We start from the raw sequence: 24738 nt of genomic DNA, 5'->3' as shown, positions 1-24738 counted from the left end.
CCCTGGCTTCATCAGGTACTGTATACAGTACTACAGAGACAAAATGTGACAAGATCTCCAGATTCCTATAATGTGGACTTCAGAGTTATCACCCCATTTCTCTCCTCGTGATTTTAACACTATTAATCCATGCAGGATGTGTTATCGGGAGAAAGGTGTTTACATCAGAAACACAATTCTGATTCTTTTTAAATTAATCCCCAAATGTTTCAGACTTTCAAAGACTGCATAAAAAGACTTAACTGGAGTTATTGCGAATCAGGAAGAAAACAGAAATAATAATAATAAAACTTTGTATTTTATTGTCAGGCTCTACATTTCATTCTGCTAGTATTGATTGCACTAGTAATTTTTACTTATGTTTTTTTATTACATATTATATATAAAATATTTCCCGAAAAAGAAAAGTAAGTTTACACATTGTAAATTAAGCACTCATATCTAAATAATTATCGTCTACAAATATTGTGTTTTGGCTGATATTTGGGGGCATTCAAATGCATTTGTGTTTGTACACATGAAAATGTCTACATCTCCAATTCTACATTAAATTAAGATGTTTTGTCCTTCATAATTTTTATATGGATTTGAAAAATGTGTTTTATTTCTTTGATGGTACAGATTTCTCTTGTTATTTTACTTGAGCTACTTTCACATTCATGCATACATTGTTTGTTGTTATTTTGTGCTCTAACTAAAGCACAAATTGAACCCGTTCAACAGCCGTGGAATAAATTTGCTCGCGGCTTTCTTCTGGTGACACGGGTTAACTGTAAGAGAACTAAGCCACCCTATTTTGTTTGCCGCATGCATAGTAATACAATGCTTCATCACCTCTACCTATTCATCCATGTCACACGAGAGATTCTGTCAACAAACTGACCACATAGAGACGAGCGTCTCAAAAGCAGAGAAAGTGGAATGTGTCAGCAGCTGACAAAACAAAGTGATGGTCTGGAGAGGAAGGGCCCTGATTCACTGTATTGTACAATGGCAGAGTTGAAAGTCCACTTCATAGAGAAGAGCTAACAATACAGGCTGGGTTGTGCCTCCTGATAGGGATATTTATCGTGTTCTAGAAAGCCTTATCTGTTACATCATGGATTATTCAGGAAGCTATAGTGGAAGCAATGCGTTAATATTAACTGCTTAATTAATCTTTTGAACTAAATCAGGAAAAAGCTGAAGTGCAAATGCTAAATGCCAAGTTCTGCAGTGCATTGCACTGAACGTGAACTCAATTGCTATTCATGTTTTTGAGTGTTTGTCTGCATTACTAGCTGGAGCACTCACTTCTAGTCTTGGGGTCAGTGCTTACATCATGCTGGCATAGACTATCCTGTGATCAATCAGATGTTTCCAGCCAAAAATAAAGATCAGAAATATGCAAAAAAACAGTTTGACTTTTTCAAGTCAGATATTGCTGTCACCATTCCTAAATAAGGTTAAGAGTACAAGATCAACAAAGCCCTCAATCCTGTATTATCTAAAACACAAAGATAGACCTTGGAATACTCCCACTCTGGAGATGCCTTCCGTGTCTCCTTGGAAAGTTAAATGGTTAAGAAAACCAGCAGTTAACATGCTCTTCACACCTCCACAGGCATTCAGACAAAACCAACTAACAAGAAGAACCACAAAGACATTTAAATCTTGAATTGACATGCTTAGAAGGACATGCTGAGTAAACTTTGAGTTGGCAATTATGATGTCACCACAGTGTAAGTTTATAGAATTATACAGGACAAAATCTGTGTCACTTCAAACAGCTAAGAACTGCTTTTTTTATTTTCTAAGAATAAGAGTGTTTATATGCTGTCAGTGTGTGTACTTTTCAGTACATTATTTGGACGTAAAAAGGTAAATTTAATTTTAATCCATAATGACGTTAAAACTGTATTAATTATGATGTGTGTGTGAATTAATTTGTGATTCTGTTTTAATACCAGCAAGAAGAAAATGCTATAAGATTGGCAAAAATAGAACAAGAAAAGCAACTTATGTGGGAACAGGAAGAGATTTTAAGAAAGCCTGCTCAGCCAAAAATGGTAACTATACTGCATCCCGTTGTCTATGATGACTTTTATTTATTATTTGCAACTACAATTCCTAATATTTTCCTTTCTAAACAGGTAAAAAATGGTGAACAGGAGCTACTGGGACAGCTTGAAGGAGTACAGAGGATTGAAAAGCAGCAGAGAAAACAAATTGAAAGGTAACTGATAATATCAGGCATTTTTCACTATTAAAGGAGCACTCTTTCAATGTTTGTACTGCTAAATAGTTTCAGCATGATGGGGGAACATCATAACTGATTCTGTAAGCAGCGAAACGTTGGGTTTGGTTACCCAACAGTAAATCAGGTCTGTACATTTTACTGTACATTGCACAAGGAGTAGTGTTCATTCACAGATTATTTAATAATCTGTGATTCACCACCACAAAAAGTTGACTTAATTGTCAGAATATAAAGCAGGCGGCAGCATGGTGTTGCAGTGATTAGCACTGCTGCCTCACAGCGTTGAAGCCCAGAGCTCAGTTTCTGAGGTGCAATCTTTGTAGAACTCACGCGTTCTCTCCTTGTTCATGTGAGTTTTCACCTACAGTCCAGGTCAATTTGTTTCTAAGAACATCGGCCCTGCTGTGAGTGTGTGTCTGTCTGCCTGCTGTGGACTGGCGTCCCCTCTGAAGTGTAGCCTGCCTTGCATCCCTTGCTTGCTGGGATGGCCCTGGATTTGATCAGATCAGATTGGCCATATACAATTTCTTGCATTAGGAATTTGTCTTTTTGCATACCACAGCTTGCTCTCCACGAGACACACAGACGGGGAGAGAAGCTGGGGGTCAGAGAGCAGGGTCAGTCATTTATACGGCACCCCTGGAGCAGTTGGGGTGAAGGGCCTTGCTCAGGGGCCCAATGGAGTAGGATTCCTCTACCGGCCACGGGATTTGAACCAGCAGCCTTCCAGCCACAGGCACAGATCCTGAGCCACAGAACCACCCATTTTTGAAAATAGATAAAGGGGTTTGAAAATGGAAAGAAAGGTGGATATCTGTGGGCACGACTGAAGCAGGTTTCAGAGGCATCTGCCATTTAAACCTACGTTTAGACCAAAGATGAAGGAAATTCAGTAACCCTGAATGCATGGCTATATGGAGCTATATGGCTATATGGTGTGATATGGAGCTCTAATGGCTAAAAGAAAAAATAACAGACAAGATCTGAGACCTCAGAGAACCAATTGACAGAATAGGTTATTTCCCAATAACCACAATTCTCTTATACCTTCATGATGCAATACAGTGTTAAAATAACAGAAAATAATAACCAGGCCAGTGGTTTCGATTAACATCATGATTTAAACATCTGAAATAAGTCTGACTGATTCATGGGCAGCTTTGGGAGTAGTTGAGCTTACTGAAGTTACTGTCAAGACTTCACTTTTGTAATAGGTGTGATATGCATCATTCTCCAGGTGATGTTTTTTATCCGTTCAGGGATGTGATCATGCTAACCTTTTACTTCAGACTTTGCTTTCAGAGCTTTCAGAATGTATTTCATTATAATAAGTAACAGTTGTTGCTTCCCTCGAGCCAGAGTAGTGAACAATGCCTCGAATACTGGAGAGTTTGAACACAATCACACATGAGCTAGGAGGATTAAAATGTCTTACCTCAATATGTTTCTGATAAGCATTTGTCCAGGAAGATTCCAAACTTTAAACCACTGTTAATGCCTCAAAACTCTTTATTGTTTATTGCTATTGTTATCATTACCATTATTTTCACACTGGAGCTTGTGTCTGAAAGTGAAATTTCTAATAATGGTTCACTCACCACCATGCAGTGGTCAGACGATGGAAGTCTTATACTGTACTTTCTACTGTTTTGGCCATATCTGTCTCTTTGTAGAATTGGAGATGTGAAATTCTTGAAATGCAAGTTTCTCAATATTGATGCTGCCTGCTTAACAATGACAGCACACATTCTAAATCATGGGATTTGGGTGTCTTGAAATGAGCATTTTACTTTAACGTCTTATTATTGAAAGTGGAATTTTGTCTTTTATCGCAGCTTGAGAAAACAACTCGATCGGACAATCCGAATGTGGGAGAAGAAGTTTGACATTCTAAAGCAAAGGTACTGCAAAATTAGGAGCTCAGAATAAAAAAAAGCACCTATGCTTACTGACATTTTATCCTTTATTCTGTCTTTAAATTTTGTGTACATTGCTTAAAGAACAGATAACAGGCTTCCAAAATCAAAGTTGTAATTATTAGGATGTTCCTTAAGGACGCTCCTGGTTAAAACCAACAACTGTGCTGACAGAAACTCCTCAGGTGAAGTACAGTAGATCTCAGAAGCGTTAGTTCAGCAGAATACAGTACCTTTTACCGATACTGGCCGTCCCCAGAAGTAATAATAGTCTTCTTCCGTCTTCACTTCTAGTGGGGCAGCGGCCTGATTATGAGGTCTGTTTCTTTGAAGGATTTGATCACTTTTAATCAGTGTATGTTCCATTGCTTTCCGGTAATGAACTCCACGAACGGAAAGTTTCCATGCCATAAAGGACGAGATGTTCTTGCGCCAGATGCTGCAAAGGCAGGCTGCCACGCTCCACCACGCCTCCGTTAGTTATACGGTAGGTCTTATAAAATCTACACCGCTACAGGATATGACTTTCTTGCAATAGGGAGATAGGCATTGTACCTACATAGTTATGTATGTAAAGTAAATTTTTGGTCCATTAAACTGAGGGAAGGGGGAAAGGCTGTGCCTTATTGCTGAACGTACGTTCAGTGTACATTAAATCCTGACACTTTTTCAGTGCATCAACACTCTGTTATATGAGAATTATAGATCTTATATTTCAACAGTTGCAATCAACACAGCCAAGTGACAGTTGCTCCTGTGCCGTTTATTACCATAAATACCCAAGCTCTCTATTTCTTGTGTCATGTAAATATTTGTAGAAAATTCACTAAGGCACACGAAACACAAACAACCGCCATTGTAAGAAATTGACCTACCTCAGTGGAATTCTGAAACCTCCTGAGTCCCATGTATTTTATTTTTACCTTGTTTTATTATTTGTGCATTTTATTTTACAGAGACATTTTGTAGGCATTTTAAAGTATTTCTAAATACATTGAATTTGCCAAAGCATACAAAACACAAAACAACACGATATGTTGTCTGTTATTGTGGGGAAAGCCCAGTATTTCTGATTTTAGAGACAGAATTCCCCTTCAGCAGATTGTGCCTGTTAAATCTGTAGTCCATTAAAGAGAAGTCCTATAAAACTGAGGGTTTACTGTATTATCTACACCCAACAACGTACTCCATTAATAACAACTGAGTAAATAAAGTGCAGTTGTCCTGACTTTCCACCATACAGCAAAATATATATATTTTTTTTATTTTTGCTGTATATGAATTTTGTTAAAACACAGCCCTGCAGTATTTATTTGTTATTTTAGTCCTCCACAGCTGTTAAAATGTGTCGAGCTTGTGTTTTGTCTTTTATCTTCTTTCTCTTGACTGTTTATGAGAAACACATGTAGAAATAAAAGAAAACAGAAATTAACAGGTGCAGCACCATTAAGCCCTCCATCCCCTTCCATGATTGTTGCTGCCTTATAAATATTCATAAGTTTTGGCTCATGTTGGTGTATTCTCACTTACCATTATTATATCAATGGAGAAGTCTGCCTGACATTTCTTTATTTAACCACTACAAGAGAAAAACAGCCCTGAAACCACCCTTGGAAGCAATAAAAGCAACAGGTTAAAGACTGCTTTGACATAAAGAAAGTATTTTTGTGTATGGTCTGTTCAAAATGTGTAGATACGGTTTGTTTACTATTTTGTTCAGTTCTCTATTCCACGAAGGAGAAAAAGCAGCCCAAATACCTTGTGTTTGTATCTTGCCCAAAGGCTCTATCGTTAAACAAATAGAAGCAGAATCTCAACTATTTGAAGGTACTATTTTTAGAGTACCTTCATAAAACCATAAATCTCTGTGTGTATTCTGACTGTCCAAAAGGAGTTTTTTAATTATTTTCTTAATTCAATGGAACTAAATTGAAGGGCTGGTCATACCTTGTACAGTACAAACTTTGTGTTCATTGACAAATGTTGTTCACTTTTTGTTGTGTTTGTTGGAGAATCTTTGTACCGAACAAAATTGGTTTTGGTTGACTGGGGTTGTATAAAAAAGGTGTTGTTTTTTTTTTTGCTGTAGTATCTGGGCTGTAGAATCCTATCTTGTGCCCCGTACCTCTGCTGTATGAAGGAGCAGTAAGTATTCCCCTGGAAAGGAAAGGCTGGATCACACTAACTAGAATAATTGTGTCTTCCTTACAGTTTGATATGCCTGCAGCGTTCCATGGAAAGGCCCCAGTAGGAGATGGACTTGGAATGCCAAGTTATTCTTCGGAAATGCCTCTGGTTGCTTATTTGCTTCTAACTTTAAATTAAAATGAATTCTTGATTATTATTTTTGGAAGTTTTTACCTTTTTTTTTCCTGTTCACTAGCCTGATATTGGTTCTGGACCTTCCCCCCAAACTAAGGCAGCCATTGATGATGATGCTCTCAATGCAGCAGGATCAGATGTTTTCCCATCCAAAGGTTAGTTTATTACTTTCATTTTTAATACAAATAGAACTTCAAAATTAATTAAATTGCAGATAGGTACAAGTGAATTCATATAATGCCTGATGTTACTTGTGAAAACTATAGATTCCCATGAAATATACAATTCAGGCTTTAACTGCAGCAAGATTTTAGTGTGTTAAAAGTTGTACTGCTGGTACTACAATTATCATGACTAACTTAAAATAATAATAATGTCTTTATATACAGTATAAAGTGCTTTTACAGAGCCGGCAGCCAAAGTACACTAGTACGCTCGCCACACATCAGCTACCAGTGAGGAGAACAGAGTGATGAAGCCAGTTCATAGAGATTATTAGGAGGCCAGGACACAAGGGTAACACCCCTACTCTTTTTAAGAAATGCCCTGGGATTTTTAATGACCACAGAGAGTCAGGACCTCGGTTTTATGTCTCATAAAACGGGCAGAGCGGTGGCTCTGTGGCTCAGGATCTGCGCCTGTGGCTGGAAGGCTGCTGGTTCATATCCCAAGGCTGGCAGAGGAATCCTACTCCATTGGGCCCCTGAGCAAGGCCCTTCACCCAAACAGCTCCAGGGGCGCTGTATAAATGGCTGACCCTGCGCTCTGACCCCCAGCTTCTCTCCCTGTCTGTGTGTCTCATGGAAAGCAAATTGGGGTATGTGAAAAGACAAATTCCTAATACAAGAAATTGTATATGGCCAATAAAGTGATCTTATCCTATCATCCAAAGGATGGTGCCTTTTTACAGTATAGTGTCCCCATCACTATACTGGGGGATTAGGACCCACACAGACCGCAGGGTGAGCAACCTTAGTTTTTCCCAGGAGGTCTCCCATCCGGGTGCCAGCCAGGCTCACACCTGCTGAGCTTCAGTGGGCTTCCAGTTTTTTCAGTTGCAGGGTGATATAGCTGATGGCATTACTGTATAGGATTAATTACATTTAAAACTAAAACAATACAGCCTTGGGAAAACAAATTACAGTATGTTAAAATGATATTTGTATCCCAGAGGGCTGAGTGAAACAAAAAAGATTTGAATAAATGTCAAGGTGTGATATGTGAGTTCTTATATTACAGCTAGATAGCTCCAGACATAAGCTATTACTGCAGTTTGAAAAGGATGCCACACGCATTGTTATAGGTTCATTTCATAATTTCTCAATGTTATTATTTTATTATTTTTCAAGCATGTTTTTGCGTTAAACATTGTATTATGTAATCTAAGATCGTTTTTACTTGAGGAGCACATGCAGAATCTTTCTCACAATGCTGTATTTAACCTCTACCTGTGAGTTATTGATTTTTTGATCATTGGAAACTTCACTAATGATCTTCACAGATATGACTCTCATAGATAGCAGTGTTTGAATGCTGTTTGTCAATATGGAAGTGCTCTAACAAAGGTATCTGATGCACAGGAGCTAACACATTAATCTGATAGATTACATTGTGTTTTTCTGAAGTATCTATACATTCCAATAATCAAAGACAATGAAGCTATGTTATTTTCTGTAGCTTTTTTCTCTCTTTACCATGTGTATAAAACGTTAAGAATGTTTTATATTATAATTTAAAAAATATATATATTTATTTTGTTGACATGCTATTACACATATATTGTAATAGCATGTTTGTTACTATTGTTTTTGCTATGGAATTGTGAAGGTTGGAAGAGACATGGTCCATTTAATATGTTATCACTTTTGTGAGATTCTTTCAAGGTTTATACCAGCATAAAGTTGATTTTTGCATTAACAATTTACGACCAGAAATGATTCAAATTTTATTTTTATATTAATCAGTTATGTGAATTGTAGATGAATTAATTGAAAGTGAAAAATATTTTAAGGAATATATATATATATTATGCATGATAGAAACATACAGTAGCTGTACAAAGGTCCTAAAGCTGTTGCAGCTTTGGGTATAATCGTCTTCTCACAAGTCTTTAACCAGAAAGTGTCAATACATGACTTCGGTATGGAGGCTTTGTATTTGAAGGGCTGGCAGAGCTCTTGATAAGCTATAATAGGGTCTGTCTATATCTGTGACAAGCAGCGTGCTGTAGGGTGACAAATGTTAAAGCCACTGGTCTTCAGCAGGAAGGAAAGGACTATGGCACTGACCTTTCAAGGATTCAGTGAGCCCTGGGCTCAGCCATGGGAATTCAGACCAGAGATCAGCATTGACACTCTTTAATTGAAACATTAGAGATAAGACACCAGCCTGTGCAAGTCTTGTCACTTGGAAAGAATCTACAAACAGTGTTGTCGCACAGCAGAATGTTTATTCTGTGAAGTGGTGATCCAAAGTGGCCTGGATGAATTGATTCTTATAAGAAGCAAGACATTTTTGTGATTTTCCTTGGCTTAAATATAGGCTTTGCCTAAAGGGATTGGTTTAGGCAGTGTGGAAATATTAACAATGTTACAAGTTTTGTTTGCACCAGCAGGTAAACAGATTTGGAATCAGTATGTATGTTCTGCCTGAAAGATCATCTAAAGAAGGTTTTACATGCTTAATCAAACTAATTACTTATATTAACCCAACATATACTCTGTGTTTTTATCAACTCTGAACAAAAATAAACACTTTTTGACACATCAGAGGCAAAATATATACTGGATATTGAATTGAGCATTAATTGAAAGCATAATGGTCAGTGTATTTTGCAATATTGAAAATGAATTCTTTAGTGAGAATATAACATAGTAAAAGCAGAATGTTTTAATACCAATGACACATATAAAGATGCAATGTTGGGATTGTATCTTTAGTACAAATACTTGTCCTTTTATTTTAAAATTACAATTAACGCTAGTATAAAAGCTCTACATACAGTACACTCTGACATCTCTAATCTCTAAAATCTCTACATACAGTACACTGTCTAAAACATTCTATAAGCAACGGTACATATGCCATTGAGTTTTCTCGAGCTTTTAATTCTTCTATAGAACAGTTTTCCTACTTTTGTTCTGAGTAACAGAAAGTACAACTGAGCAGTGCAAACAAAGTAGGGGGGAAAAAAATCAAAAACTGCTGAACCGCACAAGCATAATAAATTGTGTAACTTTTTGCTGCTGAATACGTCTTGCCCATATGCTGCACTACAAAGCCACGTGAATAAGGCATTTACAAAATCAGGCCCACCACATTAAACAGAAAAACAATCTTTATTCATGGTGACTTATCAGTCTCAATTAATCAACTTTAACAATAGAAATTCTGATGTGTTCAAGCAACCTGAAAGCTATAGGTCATCACCAGGGCATCATTGTTGTCTCTTTGTGTCTCCTTTTAAACGTGTTGCTTGTGGAGTTATTTTTATGATCCCGTATATGTTTTGACATCGAAACTTCTTTTACAAAGGTTTACTCTTAGAAAGCACATTCGAAAGCACAAAGCGTGTCAGAGCTCTCTAACATTAAGCACTAAACAGCTTCCCAGTCTTGCAGGACTGTTTCGTCTGTGCTGCTATGTGAATAGCATTGTGCACACCATTCCAATGGTATTGAAAAGGGGTGACCATTGGCTTGATTCGGTTACACGGTTTAGTTAAGTGCCTCCTCCCACTGCCTTGGGGTCTGTAAAAGGTCTGTGACCTGTTTAGAATTGCCCAGGGAAATGTCATGTTGCCCCTCCCAATGGGAGTATCTGCATTCATTTGATCGGAATAAAAAATGATTGGGGATGGTTAGATCACTGCTTTTGAATTGCAATTTATACCACTTTACAAAAATGCACATTGTTGGAAAAGAAAACATGGAAATGTTTCTTTCCAAATTGCATTACCTGTGAAATGCTATTAGTCTTTTTAAGACAATTCTTCTCTTGTTTGTTTTTCTAAATATAATAATATGTTACATTTAGTCTTATTTTTAAGTATTTCGTGCAGAACATGATTTTTTGAATAGTATTTTATTTACTTGTTTACCTTATTATCTGAATGTGTTAATTTTGGGGCAGTGGATTTTTTATTTTTAATTGGTATTTCCAGCATGTGTTTATTAATACATATACAGATGCATTAAAGGCTCTTTATGTTTGCCTAAGAATGCTCTCTAAATGTAGAACTACTCATTTGTTTTGCTTCATACCTGTCTTTTGTGGAGTCTAGTAAGAATGTCTTTTATTTCCAGAATCCCAAATACTGTCTGAAGATGAGGAAGAAGAGGAGATAAGTTCTGCTCTTCCTCTTCCGTGTCCACCATCCAGTTGCAGACAGTCTCCGTCTTCTCCAAATGTTCCGTAGCAGAGTGCACCAGAGTAAAGAGATATTGCAAGAGAAAGTATTAAACGAGCTCAAAGAGTCCCATGATATAGGTGTCTTTCTTTGCCTCCCTTCATGTACCGGCAAACCCAGTACTGTCAAAACTTTGAAATACCATGAGATAGAATGTATTCCAAATGGCTAGAAAGAATCTAGTATTCTGCTGCAAACATGGCTATGACTATCTCTTAATATTTCAGCTGTAATTCACTTATAGAAATACTGTAAGACAAGTACTTCGAATCTTTTCTGATTCATTGTATTATTGTTTTGATTATTATCATTGTATTATATTTCTGAATGCATCTGCCACGCAGTAATTGAGAGAACGTTTAATTAAGTTAGCTACTTGACATTGTTAAGTCATATTTTGAGTTAACAATACCATTGATACTGTTTTTCTTGTATTTTAATCTGTTTTTAGATCAGATATCACATAAACAGAAGGCAGTTTGTTCTTGAGTGTAAAGTTCTTGGAACAAGAGCTGTGGAATACACTGGCTTACTGCAGTGTTTGACATTTGCACTGGAGAATGTATTTAGCTTCCCGAATGCTCTATACAGCACAAAAGGCTGGAATGTAAGGCTTTTGGGATACAATCAATGGAAATGTGGGTACACTCACAATCACTTTTTAGCTCTGATTCATGTGGGCTTTTGTATTTACGTCAGTGAAATACAGAGGTAGCAAAACATGCATGGCAGCTACAAAGGAGCGAAAAATCAGCTCTGGTTTCGGTTCGGGAGCTGTAAGATATTTGCCAGCTCTAAGGAAAAAACTGAATCCACTGAATGATTTTCCTCCTTCAAAGTAAAGGCTTCTCCTCTGAAGCCTTTACTTTGTTTTGTTTTTATGGTTCTGTCTGTTAGGTGGATTTTGACTATGATATACATTGTGCAAATAAGGAAAAAGGCTCTTAACTCTAGTTAACAACTGAATTAACAGTCTGAAACTCCAGTATCTCAATCACGATGTCTATTGAATTAACAAAAAGCTTTGTGTGTCTCAGACCCCGTGACCTTCAACTACAAGCTTATAATCAATTACCAATTCCATCTTTGACATGTCTCATTTCATACTGAACAACATTTTCCCAAGTTTAGAAATGAGCTTAGAATATCCAAGGTCCCCATATTTTCTTTAACCGATGAGGCCTGACCAGGTACATACAGCCTTTTCCATTCAAGCGCAGTTTTGAATAAACTACTTGCATGGAGAATGGTGTAGTTGGAAAGAGACTGTTGTCATAGAAACTTCCTTCAGGTGTCAGATATATATCATTACCTTAACACTCTTTGGAAAGTTTACACTAAAGCAGTTTGCTACTTCTTTCACTTTTTTTCTCCATTGGTTTGTAAAACAACAAAAAGGCGATTTTTAAACTCTGGAAATTAATTGGATTCATTAGTTGTTAGATAAATGGCAATTGCTGGTAAGTTGGATTCCAGCAGAGTTTCACCATAGAGGGTTAATCGGAGTCAGTGCTGGAAACTTTCCCAGAACTGGCTTCCAGCCATTACAACCAATCACCCAAACTTATAGCTAGATTATGCTGATCGGTCTCTATTCAAGATGTCCCTATGGTGTTTGTATTTACTTCAAAAACAACTGCACAACTGTTAACAGTCTCTATGAGACTCCTATAATAATAAAACTGTCAAGTGCCAGTCTTAAATATCACCCTGTAATAACTTTGCATTAAAGGGCAAACACGAATAGGTAAAACAGGATGTGCCATTTCAGCTTTTATTAGTTAATTTTTACATTTTATTCTTTACTAAAACTACTGTTAGGTTAAAGAAACCGTTTCAGGGTATTTTATGGGGTTTTTTTTTCTGTCATGCTAATTGAAATTCTAAGGAAACGATCCTGTTCCTTTTTAATTAATGAACGGAATACTTTTGCGTCGCTTAAATGAATCGTACTTCCCAAATGCAGAAGTCTAGTTCATGCCTTAAAAATGTACTAAATTCATTCTAAACACAGAGGAATCCGATCTGTTAAAACAGAGCTCGGATTTCGCAGGGATAAATACGCGCACAGTTCTTTGACTTTTTTTTACGCGAACGCGAATTCGCTTATCACCTTATTTTGCTCAATGAAAATGCTTTTATAGCTCAACTCCCAGCTGCATTTGTCTTGCAAAAAAGTGCCTGCTGAGAAATGCATATAATAGGGAAACGGGTCAGCTGGACAGCAGTGTAATTAATGCCAGAAAAAGCCAAGAGCCGGTTTCATAGATTGTCTATTGAGGATATTAAAACGAGACCTGGTGAAAAATGACGCATGCTTTTACACTTCAGAAAGCTGGCAACTGGCAAAGCCCTTTTTAACTTCGTCCTGCTGAACAAAAGAGGTCGACACATCGAGCTAAGTTGTAACGAGTTCTGTGTCTCCAGCACATTACGTGCATCATGGAAACATATTGTATCGAAATAGTTTGGAGGAGAATACTGGGGATGAAAGAGAATGGGAGCTTTGATCAGCTCACTGGGGTCCTGGGTGCGCACAGACTGACTGCAAGGCGTTATTCAGTTCCTGCTAGACACACTTACAAGACCGCTGAAAGAAATTTGCATATTAGTAATTTATCACATTTTAGTTCGACTTTTTTTTCTGCAAGGTAAAAAAGTGCCCTGAATAAAACCAGATCAATCATCAAAATAGAGAAAGCTATACAATTCACCCAAGTTTCCCCTCTTCTCGGGAAAAAGGGAAGGCACGTTTATCAAAACGTTCTTGCAAGTTAGAAAACGCACCAAAATTGTGGAACAAATCTAATTCCACCATCCTACTGCGCTTTTGAAGAGGTATACATAAAAGGAAGGTTTGAAATAAATCAGTAGGCTACACCAAGCCCTTCCAATACATTGCCATTTTATTCAGGCAGACATTGTAAGAACAACTGCTTTTAAAATATCAGCTCTGTAAGATTGAGTCGGGCTATTTATTGTTTACATTAAGACGGTTTCGCGATATTTGTATGCTACCAAGCACATTCCCTTAAATATGCCTTTGGATTAGTCTTTGGATTTACTAAATTGTCAAAAGGCTAAGGAACATCAATTATCACAAGTGAGTAAAATGGTTAGGGCATTCAACCATCTAAAAACGTGAAATAATTCATTTTGTTAAAAATCGTTATATTCTGAGTGCACAACTACATCCAAACCACAACCATACCTCTTCAGTGAGTCGTTTCCCAACCTTTTGCGTATATATGAAGTATTAGTAGGGACAGGGACAGTGTGTTCAAATGCATGCTTTAAAGCACCAATATTTATTTATAGTGAACGCAGAGGCTAAGCAGAATCACGAGAGTTAACAGTGGAGTGAGTGTTCCTGTGGAATAAAAAGAACACATCCCAGGCTTAAGAAATGAGGCAGTAAATAAAGAACTGTAATATTTCATAGGGGGCACCGAAAATCTGGATACAATGCTCCTCATATTAAACGCGATCTTCTTTCTCTTTGGTGTCAAACAAAAGTCATAGCAAGACGTCTTTATGGCTAATTCAGTCAAAGGCACATCCCTGATTCCCCTGCAGAAAGGTCAGTGTCGTTGTGTTTGGTCCACCAAGGGGGTGTTTTCACAGCAAAGACTGAGCCAGCTGTCTCTGTCATACTCTCACTATTGGGAGAGAACACACTGGGCATGGCTGTTAGAACCATTCTACACCTGCAAAATATACTGATTTCCAACACTTTTCAACTTTTTTGTTTAAGGAATTCAAGCAAAACAAAGGGACCATTGGCAAAAAAAAAAAAGCACTGAAAACTATGGGGTAGTTGGGTATGTACCAGCCGAGAAACATAGCCCGCCCTTGTGGGGCCCACATCAAAGGATTTTCATGTTCAAAACTTTGGTAAAACGGTCAAATAATTGCAATAAGTGTAATAGTTTTGTCCTAAACTGAAGGGCCTCTTGTTCCGGCCTTAATTTTGAATTATGCGCGCACGGAGAAAACAAATAATAGTACCCCACCACTTCATGTGGCCTATAAGTACCCTCTTACTGTCGTTTTTAAACAGAATAAATCAGTGCTATCAGGAAACTCCATCGCTAGGATTTTCCCTTCTTTAGACGTAGTTTTTTTTAAAAGACCAGTTTAAAATACTTATTTTCTTTCATAAACATGCATTTTACGTTTAAACGCGTCTTTTACTGGTGTAAAATCATGTAAGTGGAATGTTTTCTGATCAACATGCTAATGTGCAGACTGGTGTTTTATATACAGTAAATTGATATTACTAACTGTCTTAGATTATGTCGTTTTTCACTTCTTGTGAAGACATTTAGGTTAAATGTACGCAATTATCTAGAATATATTGAAATACTAAGAAAACAATATCTACCTGCGGAAGTTTTTTTTTTACTGTAAATTCTCTAGGTAGTTAAAATGCGAGATCTCACATCCATGCTAGCCTTCCGATAAGTTAGCTAAAAAACAGTTATTACTTGTAGCTATATTTTCTTTAAAAAAACAAACACTGAAGGCATTTTGAAGAACAAAAATATTAGTCATTAATATTATTTTGCGTAATCAACTCGTCAGCATTTCTGACTTTCTGTCATGCGCTATTTACAGTGGGTTTGTGTGTTTTTGACAAAGGAATTTTATAAAATAATTTGACTCTCTATCCTGAATATATGAAGTTTTATTTTACTAAAGCCTAACAAACAATGTCAGCTCTATGTGTCCATGTTTAAACCATATTTACAATTTTCTAATTTAGTTTAATTCAGTGCTTTACTTGTTCTGTGCTTTGCGCATTTCTGGTTTAAAAACGGCAGTATGAAATCGTTTAAAGTGTACGTAGCAGTTTGTTTTTACTCAGGAGTTATGTTTTGGTGTTACTAATCAAGGCCGAAAAAGGTCTGACTTCACAATAAAAGGTTAATTTTTATTTCGGTACTCTGTGCCAAGACTCTGTGGAAAGGGGCCACTCGTGGGAAACCACCAACTGCATTTTGGCTTTGTAAATATTTGAAACAAGAAAAAAAAAGGACTGGGGAGTACCAAAAAGGCGGTTTCTGAATATCTTGTTTATGGTCATTTTAGGAAAAGATAAGGGCTGGAGAGGTACCAAGTGCACGATATATATTTGTGGGTCTTTTGTGGATTGATGTAGCTCTAGCGCAAGCACACCCCCGGGCTTCCTGAGCGCACAGTGCGCACTAACTCTCCACTTCTATCTGTTCAGTTCATCCACGGGCAGTTCCATGCGCCACAGAGCCTCATTCGCCGATATTCGTTTCACTTGCTTCTAAAAAAAGATCAGTGATTATTTCTGGGCGATTCTAAGTTCCCTTCGGCTACATAGGGGTACGTCCTTGATGCTCATCTTATTTCTTTGCTACTGATACGCTCCGTGGCACAAAGTTCGTTTAAAGACAATCCTGCACGCATGCGCGTCTTTGTGCACTTGTTAGGGGAGGTAAGTTGGTAGAAGTTTGGAAAAGGTACAATAACTCGGTGCCTGAACGCGCTGCTGACTCCAGGGCTTCTCCGATGCAAAAGGCTGGTTCCTTAGCACCATATGCTTAGTGAATAAAGCCCTAAAAGCTTAATAAAGGTAAAACGTTGTCTTTTAAAGGTTGGAAAGGGTCTTTTATTTGATTTAGATGGAGTACTTGCGCACAAACCAAAGCGCGCTTTTGGCATTAACTCGCCCTTTCTTTAGGAAGCGTAGCGGCCACCACGTAGCGTGTTTCATTACAGCATAAGCTTTTCATCACTCGGCTTTGTTCGGAATGAAAGTAATGCTGTGAATTAAAGAAATGACAATATTTTCTATCAGCTTGAAGGTCCAGGAGAAGGGCCCTTGAGCTTGGCAAAAATCAGGCAAATCATTCATCATGCCACCCCGCACCTGTGGTCTTGGCATTCAAAGTATACAAACCTATTCCTATTAACCTTAATTATTCAAAAACGACACAATGGTTGAAATAGAGCAGGTTGAAGTCTGTTTATTGGTCGTAAATGTTTTTCTGAAGATCTCCTGAAGCTCTTTGTTAGCTCGTCGTTGAGTCTGGCCTCTTTCTTTCAGACGAGAGTAGCCTTGGACTTTTCCATTTTCAATCGTAACATCTGCTTAATCGTACGGATCAAAATATGGAGACACAAAACATATGTAATGGTTGATTTGTTAAATCCTGGTAATGAGTTATTAACAAGGGAAAACAATGGGGCAGGATGGTGAGAGCCTTATGGTAACAGAGTCACTTCATGTAACGCCTGACGTTTCCCTCCTTGATAAATGGAACTAAGATCTGAACGCCAGGTGATCGTAAGAAAATCAATGTCTTTAGGGGCCAGCACTAAGACCTTTTTTTCTATGTGAAAAATTAGAGGACATAAATTTAATTGGCTGATCAGCCTGAAGCTGTAGGCTTGAGTCTAATTGCTAGTAGATCTAGCCAGGGAGACAAAACGGGATTTTGGACTGTTTGCTGGCTCGCATTCGAGCTTTCAGCCCAAGTGTATCATTGAAAATGTGTTTTATTATAACAAATGTCATGCTTTACAGTTCCCATATTGTGTAAAGACAATAGTTAATGGTACATTAAAGACAAGAACACCATGCCAACACGTCTTGGAGACATTGTAAGGGCCTCTCTCTTTGCTTGTTTTAAGCAGCTGCAGTCCAGGACCCAGAGACACAAAAAGAACAAGTTTGAAATACCAGGTGCATCCGAGAGAACCACGACGGGGATGGAAATGTTACAGCCTAGGACATGAACCTAGCAATAAAGATATCATTTCAATTGTTAGGAGCTTCCACGCCATGTAAAACGAGAGGCGCCAGAGCTGCCTGCTTTCTGGCAGCGATACTTTCCCTCCCTGGGCTGCCCTGCAAGCCAGAAATCTCCCTCAGCCAAATCCGAACACCTGTTGGCCAGACCTCACATCCAGTCGTGGGAATCGTTTCCTTTGAATGATTCCAGATATGTAAAATTTGTTGTGGAATTATTTTTCCGGCCATTCCCACAAGCTGTAGAATGCGTGGTTGGAAGGGATTTGCTCACGAGGGTGTACGAGGGAGACTCAACTGGTGTTTGTACAGCCTCGCAGCTGGTACTCGATGCCACAGAAAAAAAAAATACATTGATGAAAATGTGATGAGTTCGTGGATTTAAGGGGTTTCACACCCTATATATTTAAGTGCGATAATCCCAATGTTAGCAGATTCCAAGCTTATGGGAATTTTATTAGGAGCGGTTCTCAGTGCCTGACCAGTTTAGCGCGCATTGCTGCTCGCGAAGACAGCGCGTTTGTTTTGCTCTTTCAGCGTTTTTTTTAAATATAAATATTTATCATATTTTGCCCCATTTAGGTTTAGCGACAACATAAATATCAAAACTCTTTTAATCAATGATACTGTATTTCAGATTTGTACTCCGCCATGAATACACGGGATTTAAAGAGGATGGAACTCCTTGGTAGTGATGTTAAATTTGCTTTTTATAAATTTGCTCGCAAACAATGGAAAACACACCTTTGTAAATGTTGGAAACGTAATCTATACTACTGTTGATGTTTCTTCAAAGAGAGAGACTAGTTAACGAACTCCTAAAACATAAACACCAATATCACTATATCTTAACATAACCCAGCAAGATTGACTATGATTTTAAAAGCAAATAAATTAAATTTAATTTATGTGATGTGTTTATTCCCCCCACTCTTCTATTTATAAATATTTTTGGTGAAGTTTCCCCAATCATTTTTAATCATAACATAGAGTCTCCGAAACTGAAAACGTACATTTTACAATTTACAGCAGTTATAGTTTTGGGGGGAAAAAACATTTGATAACCACGTTTATTTAATCGTCTTATTAAAATTAAATATACTGTACAGCATTTACTCGACACAAGAAACGATAAGAATAGTTTGGGAAAGGATGCGCCTGCCCTTAAGTGTAGGGTTTTTACATGTTCCATATTATTTACTTTTTTCTATGAAACCCCAGAAAATAACTTCTCTGAGTGCGTTTTTCTAAGAAAAGGCACGGTGATTAGAGAGTGGCTGAATAGTTGTCTTTCATGGCTGCCCACACGCTGATGCTCACAATACCCTGCAGCACACTTACTGACCAGTACAAACTCGACTTGCATGCCAAAGTCGCTCATTCACTGTGCAACAGGTATTCAGAGAGGTCTAATATTTTGACAAAGTAAGACCTAGCACGGCAAAACCTTTTAAGTCCTATAGTCAAACCAGCTAGCCGAAATGAAGCTTGGTGAGGGACGGCGACAGTATGAATGTTTAATAGCGTAAGCAAACGATAAAACCTGTCAGGCTTTGAAGAGAGCGCTTGAACGAGTTGCCAAGCTAGAGCACGAGAGTGACAAGATAGAGACCCTGGCGTTTCACGTTGGAAGCTCAACCATTCCGCTTGATCGACATCGTACTAAAGGATGTGTTGGAGTATTGTGCTGGCAAAAACACTGCCTCTCAATAGCTATAGGTGCCCATAAACAAAGATTGCAGTGTTGTTTCATTGTGCGGTGCCACTTTACCAAATCAAATTGAAATGTTGCCCCGACAAAACAGAAGAAGCCAGTACAAGACTTTCAATCTCCTTTATTAGGTTAAAGTCTGACTTGCTAACATTTGACTTTATAATGAATGTAATGAGATTACATGGCTGATTGTATCGCGTTTCAGACGCGAACTTCTGTGCTGTTAGTGCTGTTAATGAGGCTCTAATGCATTACGAAATCAAATTATTGAAATTTTGTGAATGCACACCCCTTGCTTTACTATGTGCATCGGGCAGAGCGTGTTTAATAATAATACAAATAATAGATTTTTAGAACGTGTTGTTACAATCACATAATAATTGACACTATTTTAGTTATGTCTGAAAGCTAGCGTTATTTACGTACCTGTTAATTTACTTCACAACAGACATATGTACACTAACCAATAAGGATAAAAGGCTATCGAGTGATACGGAACGCGGTCATTTCTGTTGAACTAATGTTGTATATCTTTTTCATTCATTGTAGGAAGTTAGTAAATGAAATAATTATACCTTCAGCTCGGTGTTCCAGTTCGCATCCGCTCCCGAGATTTTACTTTCCAAAACCTGCATCGTGGGTGACTGGTGTGCAAGTGAATGTCTACGCATGGACATCTGTCCTAGTCTGGGACTACCTCTTAACTCCTAGGGTAGCTGACGTAGGAACAGCCAGCAGGGCCGCAGAACCAGGACTGGTACCACGGGAAAACTCTCTCCTGGCGCACCTGCCGAGTAGGGAGATAGTCATGCTGCTGCGAACTGGGTTTGTCATGCTTCTTTGAGCAATTTAATTAACCTTTCTTATCCAAATCAGAAATGGCTGGTTTCTTAATCAGGTAGATTCCGTGGCACAAATAAATGACCATATTATATCCATTTTTTTAAAGTGATATGCAAAAAAGGTTATGTCAGTCTGCGTCTTTTCCCAGTTAGGATTTTGCATTACTGTGCTTTGAGCAAAGCGTTTTTCCAAAGAGCTCAGACTCCAGCGCATTTGCTCTTATGCCTATATTCTGCAGTGGAACACGTCATTCATTTGAAACAAAAACAGTCTGAGTATGTAGTATAAACTTTATTATAACTTAGAAAACGCTTGAACTAATGGAACCATAGCCTTAGTTGTCTCCCTCCATTATTAAAGCTGTCCATAAGAAACAATGGAATTAGTCGTATAAAAGTACAGCTCTGAATGCAGGAAACTAATTTGATATGCATTTTATTTCCAATGCACTCCAAAGATAAGTGTTAGATACCAGGGGCATTTTGGTGCTATTGATATGCAAATTGACTTTGTAACTCTAAAGTCATACATATAAAGCTGTTATTTAACATAATTGATAAGGAGTGTTTAAAGGGGTGGAAACTATTTCTTCCACATTACGGATTACTAACAATCTAATTTGAAATAAAGGTGTTTATTTCTTAAGGAGAACTCAAAATCAAACCGGATTTTGTGCTGGACAATATGGTCAACTACGTGGGTAATGTTGGCTTAATGTTTTATAATGGATAAAACGTATAATCCTTCCATCTTTTTTTGAAAATGATTCCATTTTTGAAAATGATTTGGATTCACAACAGAAAATACAACGAGTACACGTTATTGATCGTTTTTATTTCGCAAATCACACAAGAAAAATAAATAATTTCAAAATATTCTTAAAAATTCCAAAATATAGATCTATATTTCCCTTACTTACACGTAGCAAAAGTTTATTTTTAAATTAAATTAGATCATATATTATTGATTAATTGAAAACAATTAAATACAAATACATTCAGTCTCTATGATTCTAGATCATGTAATCTCTTCAATAAATACAATAAATACATTGATTGCCATTGGCTTTTTTTCCCCATTTAGATTGAACAGCTTTGAAAACCTCAATATATACACACCTTTACAATCAATCATCTGTACATTCGCTTATTTACATCCACATCATTAAGTTAGTTAACACACAAATAACATCATTCCCAAGAAGGCGCGGGAGCTCCTATGATATGAATTCAAATGGAGGTTCATTCTCAATGTTGTTCAAAGAGGATTTTAAGTTTAATTTCCGTGGGTCCTCTGGAGTCCAGACCTTCGCGGTCCTGATGATATTCTGCTCCTTCAGCTGCTTCTCATCCGTCCAGGACAGAGAATGACCGGCCAGCGGAGGAAGCCCATAGTCGGGATCACTCGGAGACGGAGATCCTGAGAAGAGAGATAAACCGGTCAGTACCGCGCAAACAGCGTCTGTTTAAAACCACGGTGAAGCAGAAGCGTTGTATTCAATAGCGGTATTTCGAAAAACGAATATCTAAAGCAGGCGTTTCAGACTCACTCTCCGAGGGCCTTTCGTCTGCTGCTTGTTGTCCCAAATTGAATACTCAATTAAACAATTAACCGAATTATTTACTACGTCAGGCATATATATAGGAGTTTGCCTAAGGTCTTTTACAGCTGATTACACCACACGTCCACTCCATTAAAGGTACAGTTACCTGTAATGCACCCCCGATCCTGATTAGAAGAATTACCATTACGCAGCTCATTAAATCATTAGACTAGCTATATAACTGAGAACTTGAGAGGACAAGTTCACACAATAACCAGCAGACAGAAGTCTCTCCAGAAACTGTATTTGAGACCCCCTGATTTAAAGTTTACCTGCCTACGTCTAAGCTTTTTGAGAACTCGCGAATTTAGCCAAAGCACACGCTTGGTGCTGATCTCGTTTCCGCGGGACTGCGGCGGCGCAAGCTTGGGGTTTGTCTCGGTAGTGCTCTTGTTGCTCTCGAACGCACTCACTTGTGCCCCGGTGACAGATGATGACTTTCTTGGGCTGGCTGGACGCATCGCTGTGGCTGTTCCGGATAGGCATGTCGGACTGCACCAGCTCTGCGAGGAAGTTAATGTAGCCTATGGCCAGGCGCAAAGTGTCGACTTTGGAGAGTCTCTTCTCGTAAGGCAGCGTGGGGATGTGGGACCGCAGCCCCTCAAAAGCGTCATTAATGGATTGCATCCTCCGGCGCTCCCTGACATTGGCAGCCTGCCTCAACTGTTGCATCTCGGCCTCTGATCTCAAGCGCCGCCGCCTCTTCAGCAGCGACCCCTCTCCTTTCAGCTGGGGGGACATCTCGGAAGTGCTGTCCGCGCAGCTGTAAGAAAACGTGGACGACGAGGAGGAGAACGAGAAGTTGCCGGCGTCGCAGTACTCCCCATCGTGCGCCACCACCCTGCTGTCCTGGTAGTAGTCTTGGATCTGGCTGGTCAGGAAGTCCACGTCTTCGTCCAGGAACTCGTCCGTGTCCAAATGGTCGCGGGAGGACTGATCTGTAAAAAAATCCTCTTCGTCGAAATAAGGGGAGGAGAAGGAGTCCAGCCCCGTGAATTGATCCAACACTGTGTCCATTTTTCCCCCCTCTCTCTCTCTCTCTCGACTCGTCTCCCTGTTGCCCAGTAACAGCGGTTGCCTGCTCTTTGCTCTGTCTTCTGGATGTTCAAGAGTTGCTTCAGCTGAAGGCTGGCACGCGAGGACTCTTATAACTACATCCACAGTCGCGTGCCATTAACCAGAGGCGCCAGCCAATCAGAGCCCAGGCATCCCTGCGCTGGGAGCGAGGGATACACACCTAGAGACAGCCTCTGCGGCCGCCGCCGGCCGGCCAGATAGCGCTGAAGTTCACTCCGCAGTCGGTGTGCGTCCGGCAAAGCGGCACACAAGAGGTTGTTGTGTGGGGGGTAAAGGGTATTTTTTTGTGTCTGCTTAAGACATTGTGTTACATCACCCGAAATATCCAGAGGTTAAAAAAAAAACAACCAAACCAGACTCGCATTCTGTTCTGCCTCGGAAAATACAGTCCTGTTTTCCAATTGCTCATCTGTACTTTTGACTTTTACGTTTGACTTCGTCATGTAAAGCAGCCCCTCACTCAATCCGCTACATCAAACACGAGTCATATCTTAATAAACGCGTCTGTAAAGCTTTGCCGGTGTGCGCCAGTCATATTTATTCCAAAAGTTTGGAAGTCGCGTTAGTTGTGAATTGAATGGAATAGTCTGCCTTACAGTATGGTTAATCATCTTTATCGGGAGCTGCAGGCATTTAATTTTAAAAACCCACATAAGGTTTACGCGCATGAAAGAGTTTTATATCTTCTTCTGGAAAAAATGAGCACAACTCCACCGCGTCAAAGCATCGTATGACAAAGGGAAGTGTTTGGGGTTTCTCCCAATAAACATGTGGCAAAACATGGCATATTCTCTCAAAATGACCTCTAAAGGCCGAGTCTGAGCGCCTGTCTTCCTGGCGAATGGAAACTGCAGGCCGGCAGCGGAGGCCCCAGGTCTTACAGCAGGTGCACCACCGAAGCGTCGTCAAGGTCCGGCGCGTCATTGCCATTAAAATCACCACCTACTTTTAAAAGTTCGGCTTCACGACCTTTGCATTTTGAATTCGACGCGTGAGAAGCTTCGTTCCGCGGTGGTCGGTTTTATTTAAGGATGTTCAACACCGACGCACAATCCTGTCAACGGGAGCTGATTCTCTTAACGCGAGCAGATGCAACTTCCTTCTGCTTACTACCCGTGCGCCTTGGGCATGGGTAGTAGACCATCGCTTTCATTCAGCGATCCTTCTAACGTGCTAACCATTTCTGAACACTTTAAAGGCAGCTTGGTTATCACCTGTTAGCTGGATAAGTCAGGGAAAGAGTTCCTATTATTAACCTTCGACGGCGCCTAAAAACAGTGTCATAATACAGGTAGGTCTCCGTCACACAATACTACTAATCCCTGCAGCGTGCTGGAAGAAGCTGCTGCATCGACTACCTAATTAATTGTCTGGGCATCCGCCTTCACTTTAACTCTTTTCTGGCTTTGCGCACAGACCTATACAATGTAGCACAAACATTTGTAAAAGACTGACCCCATTGAAAGGCATCGTCCTTTAAGGCTAAAACACATAAGGGGAAAGGAGTCCTCATCAATCACGAGTTTTACGGCGGTGGTTTGCGCGATTGTGTCTGTGCAGTGGACACTTGCCTGTTCATGCAGCAATCAACGGAGAATGGGAGACTACTTTACTGACAAAGCAGGGGCGTTCCTTGCTTTTCAAAGGCAACTACTTTCAGTCACCGTGAACGGCTAATTTATGACAATAAGGTGTCTCTATCTTTAAAAACCCTGAAAGGAACACATAATGAAACGACCACAAAACACGAGCGGAGTGGACACTTGCTACATGACCAAAGGTCCACCAGAGCATTTGTTTCTAAAGAGGGTCTCCATCTCTAAAGATTGCTT

General features: G+C 39.1%; 2 protein-coding genes across 3 annotated transcripts in view; one reads left to right on the top strand and one right to left on the bottom strand.

Annotated features, from left to right (window-relative positions):
* c8h10orf67 (chromosome 8 C10orf67 homolog) overlaps positions 1–10960 on the top strand; it is a 36233-nt gene extending 25273 nt beyond the window's left edge. For both annotated transcript variants that reach the window (XM_088642186.1, XM_088642187.1), the window contains 7 exons: positions 1950–2048; positions 2133–2215; positions 4075–4140; positions 4555–4642; positions 6367–6450; positions 6539–6632; positions 10782–10960. In XM_088642186.1, the coding sequence (XP_088498312.1) occupies positions 1950–2048; positions 2133–2215; positions 4075–4140; positions 4555–4642; positions 6367–6450; positions 6539–6632; positions 10782–10894 (627 nt within the window). In that variant the 3' untranslated portion in view covers positions 10895–10960. The remainder of the gene's footprint in view (positions 1–1949; positions 2049–2132; positions 2216–4074; positions 4141–4554; positions 4643–6366; positions 6451–6538; positions 6633–10781) is intronic.
* A 10079-nt stretch (positions 10961–21039) lies between these two features.
* On the bottom strand, positions 21040–24373 carry ptf1a (pancreas associated transcription factor 1a). Its single transcript, XM_088642152.1, has 2 exons — positions 22243–24373; positions 21040–21645 (listed from the first exon to the last, which is right to left on the bottom strand). The coding sequence occupies exons 1-2, from the start codon at positions 22844–22846 to the stop codon at positions 21443–21445; spliced, it is 807 nt and encodes a 268-aa protein (XP_088498278.1). The 5' UTR covers positions 22847–24373; the 3' UTR covers positions 21040–21442.
* Between the last annotated feature and the right edge of the window lie 365 nt (positions 24374–24738).

The sequence above is a fragment of the Lepisosteus platostomus genome, chromosome 8 (assembly GCF_059453375.1).
Source record: "Lepisosteus platostomus isolate fLepPlt1 chromosome 8, fLepPlt1.hap1, whole genome shotgun sequence".
Lineage (NCBI taxonomy): Eukaryota > Metazoa > Chordata > Actinopteri > Semionotiformes > Lepisosteidae > Lepisosteus > Lepisosteus platostomus.
The sequence above is the reverse complement of the archived record's forward strand: the minus strand, read 5'-3'. Positions and strand labels throughout refer to the sequence as shown.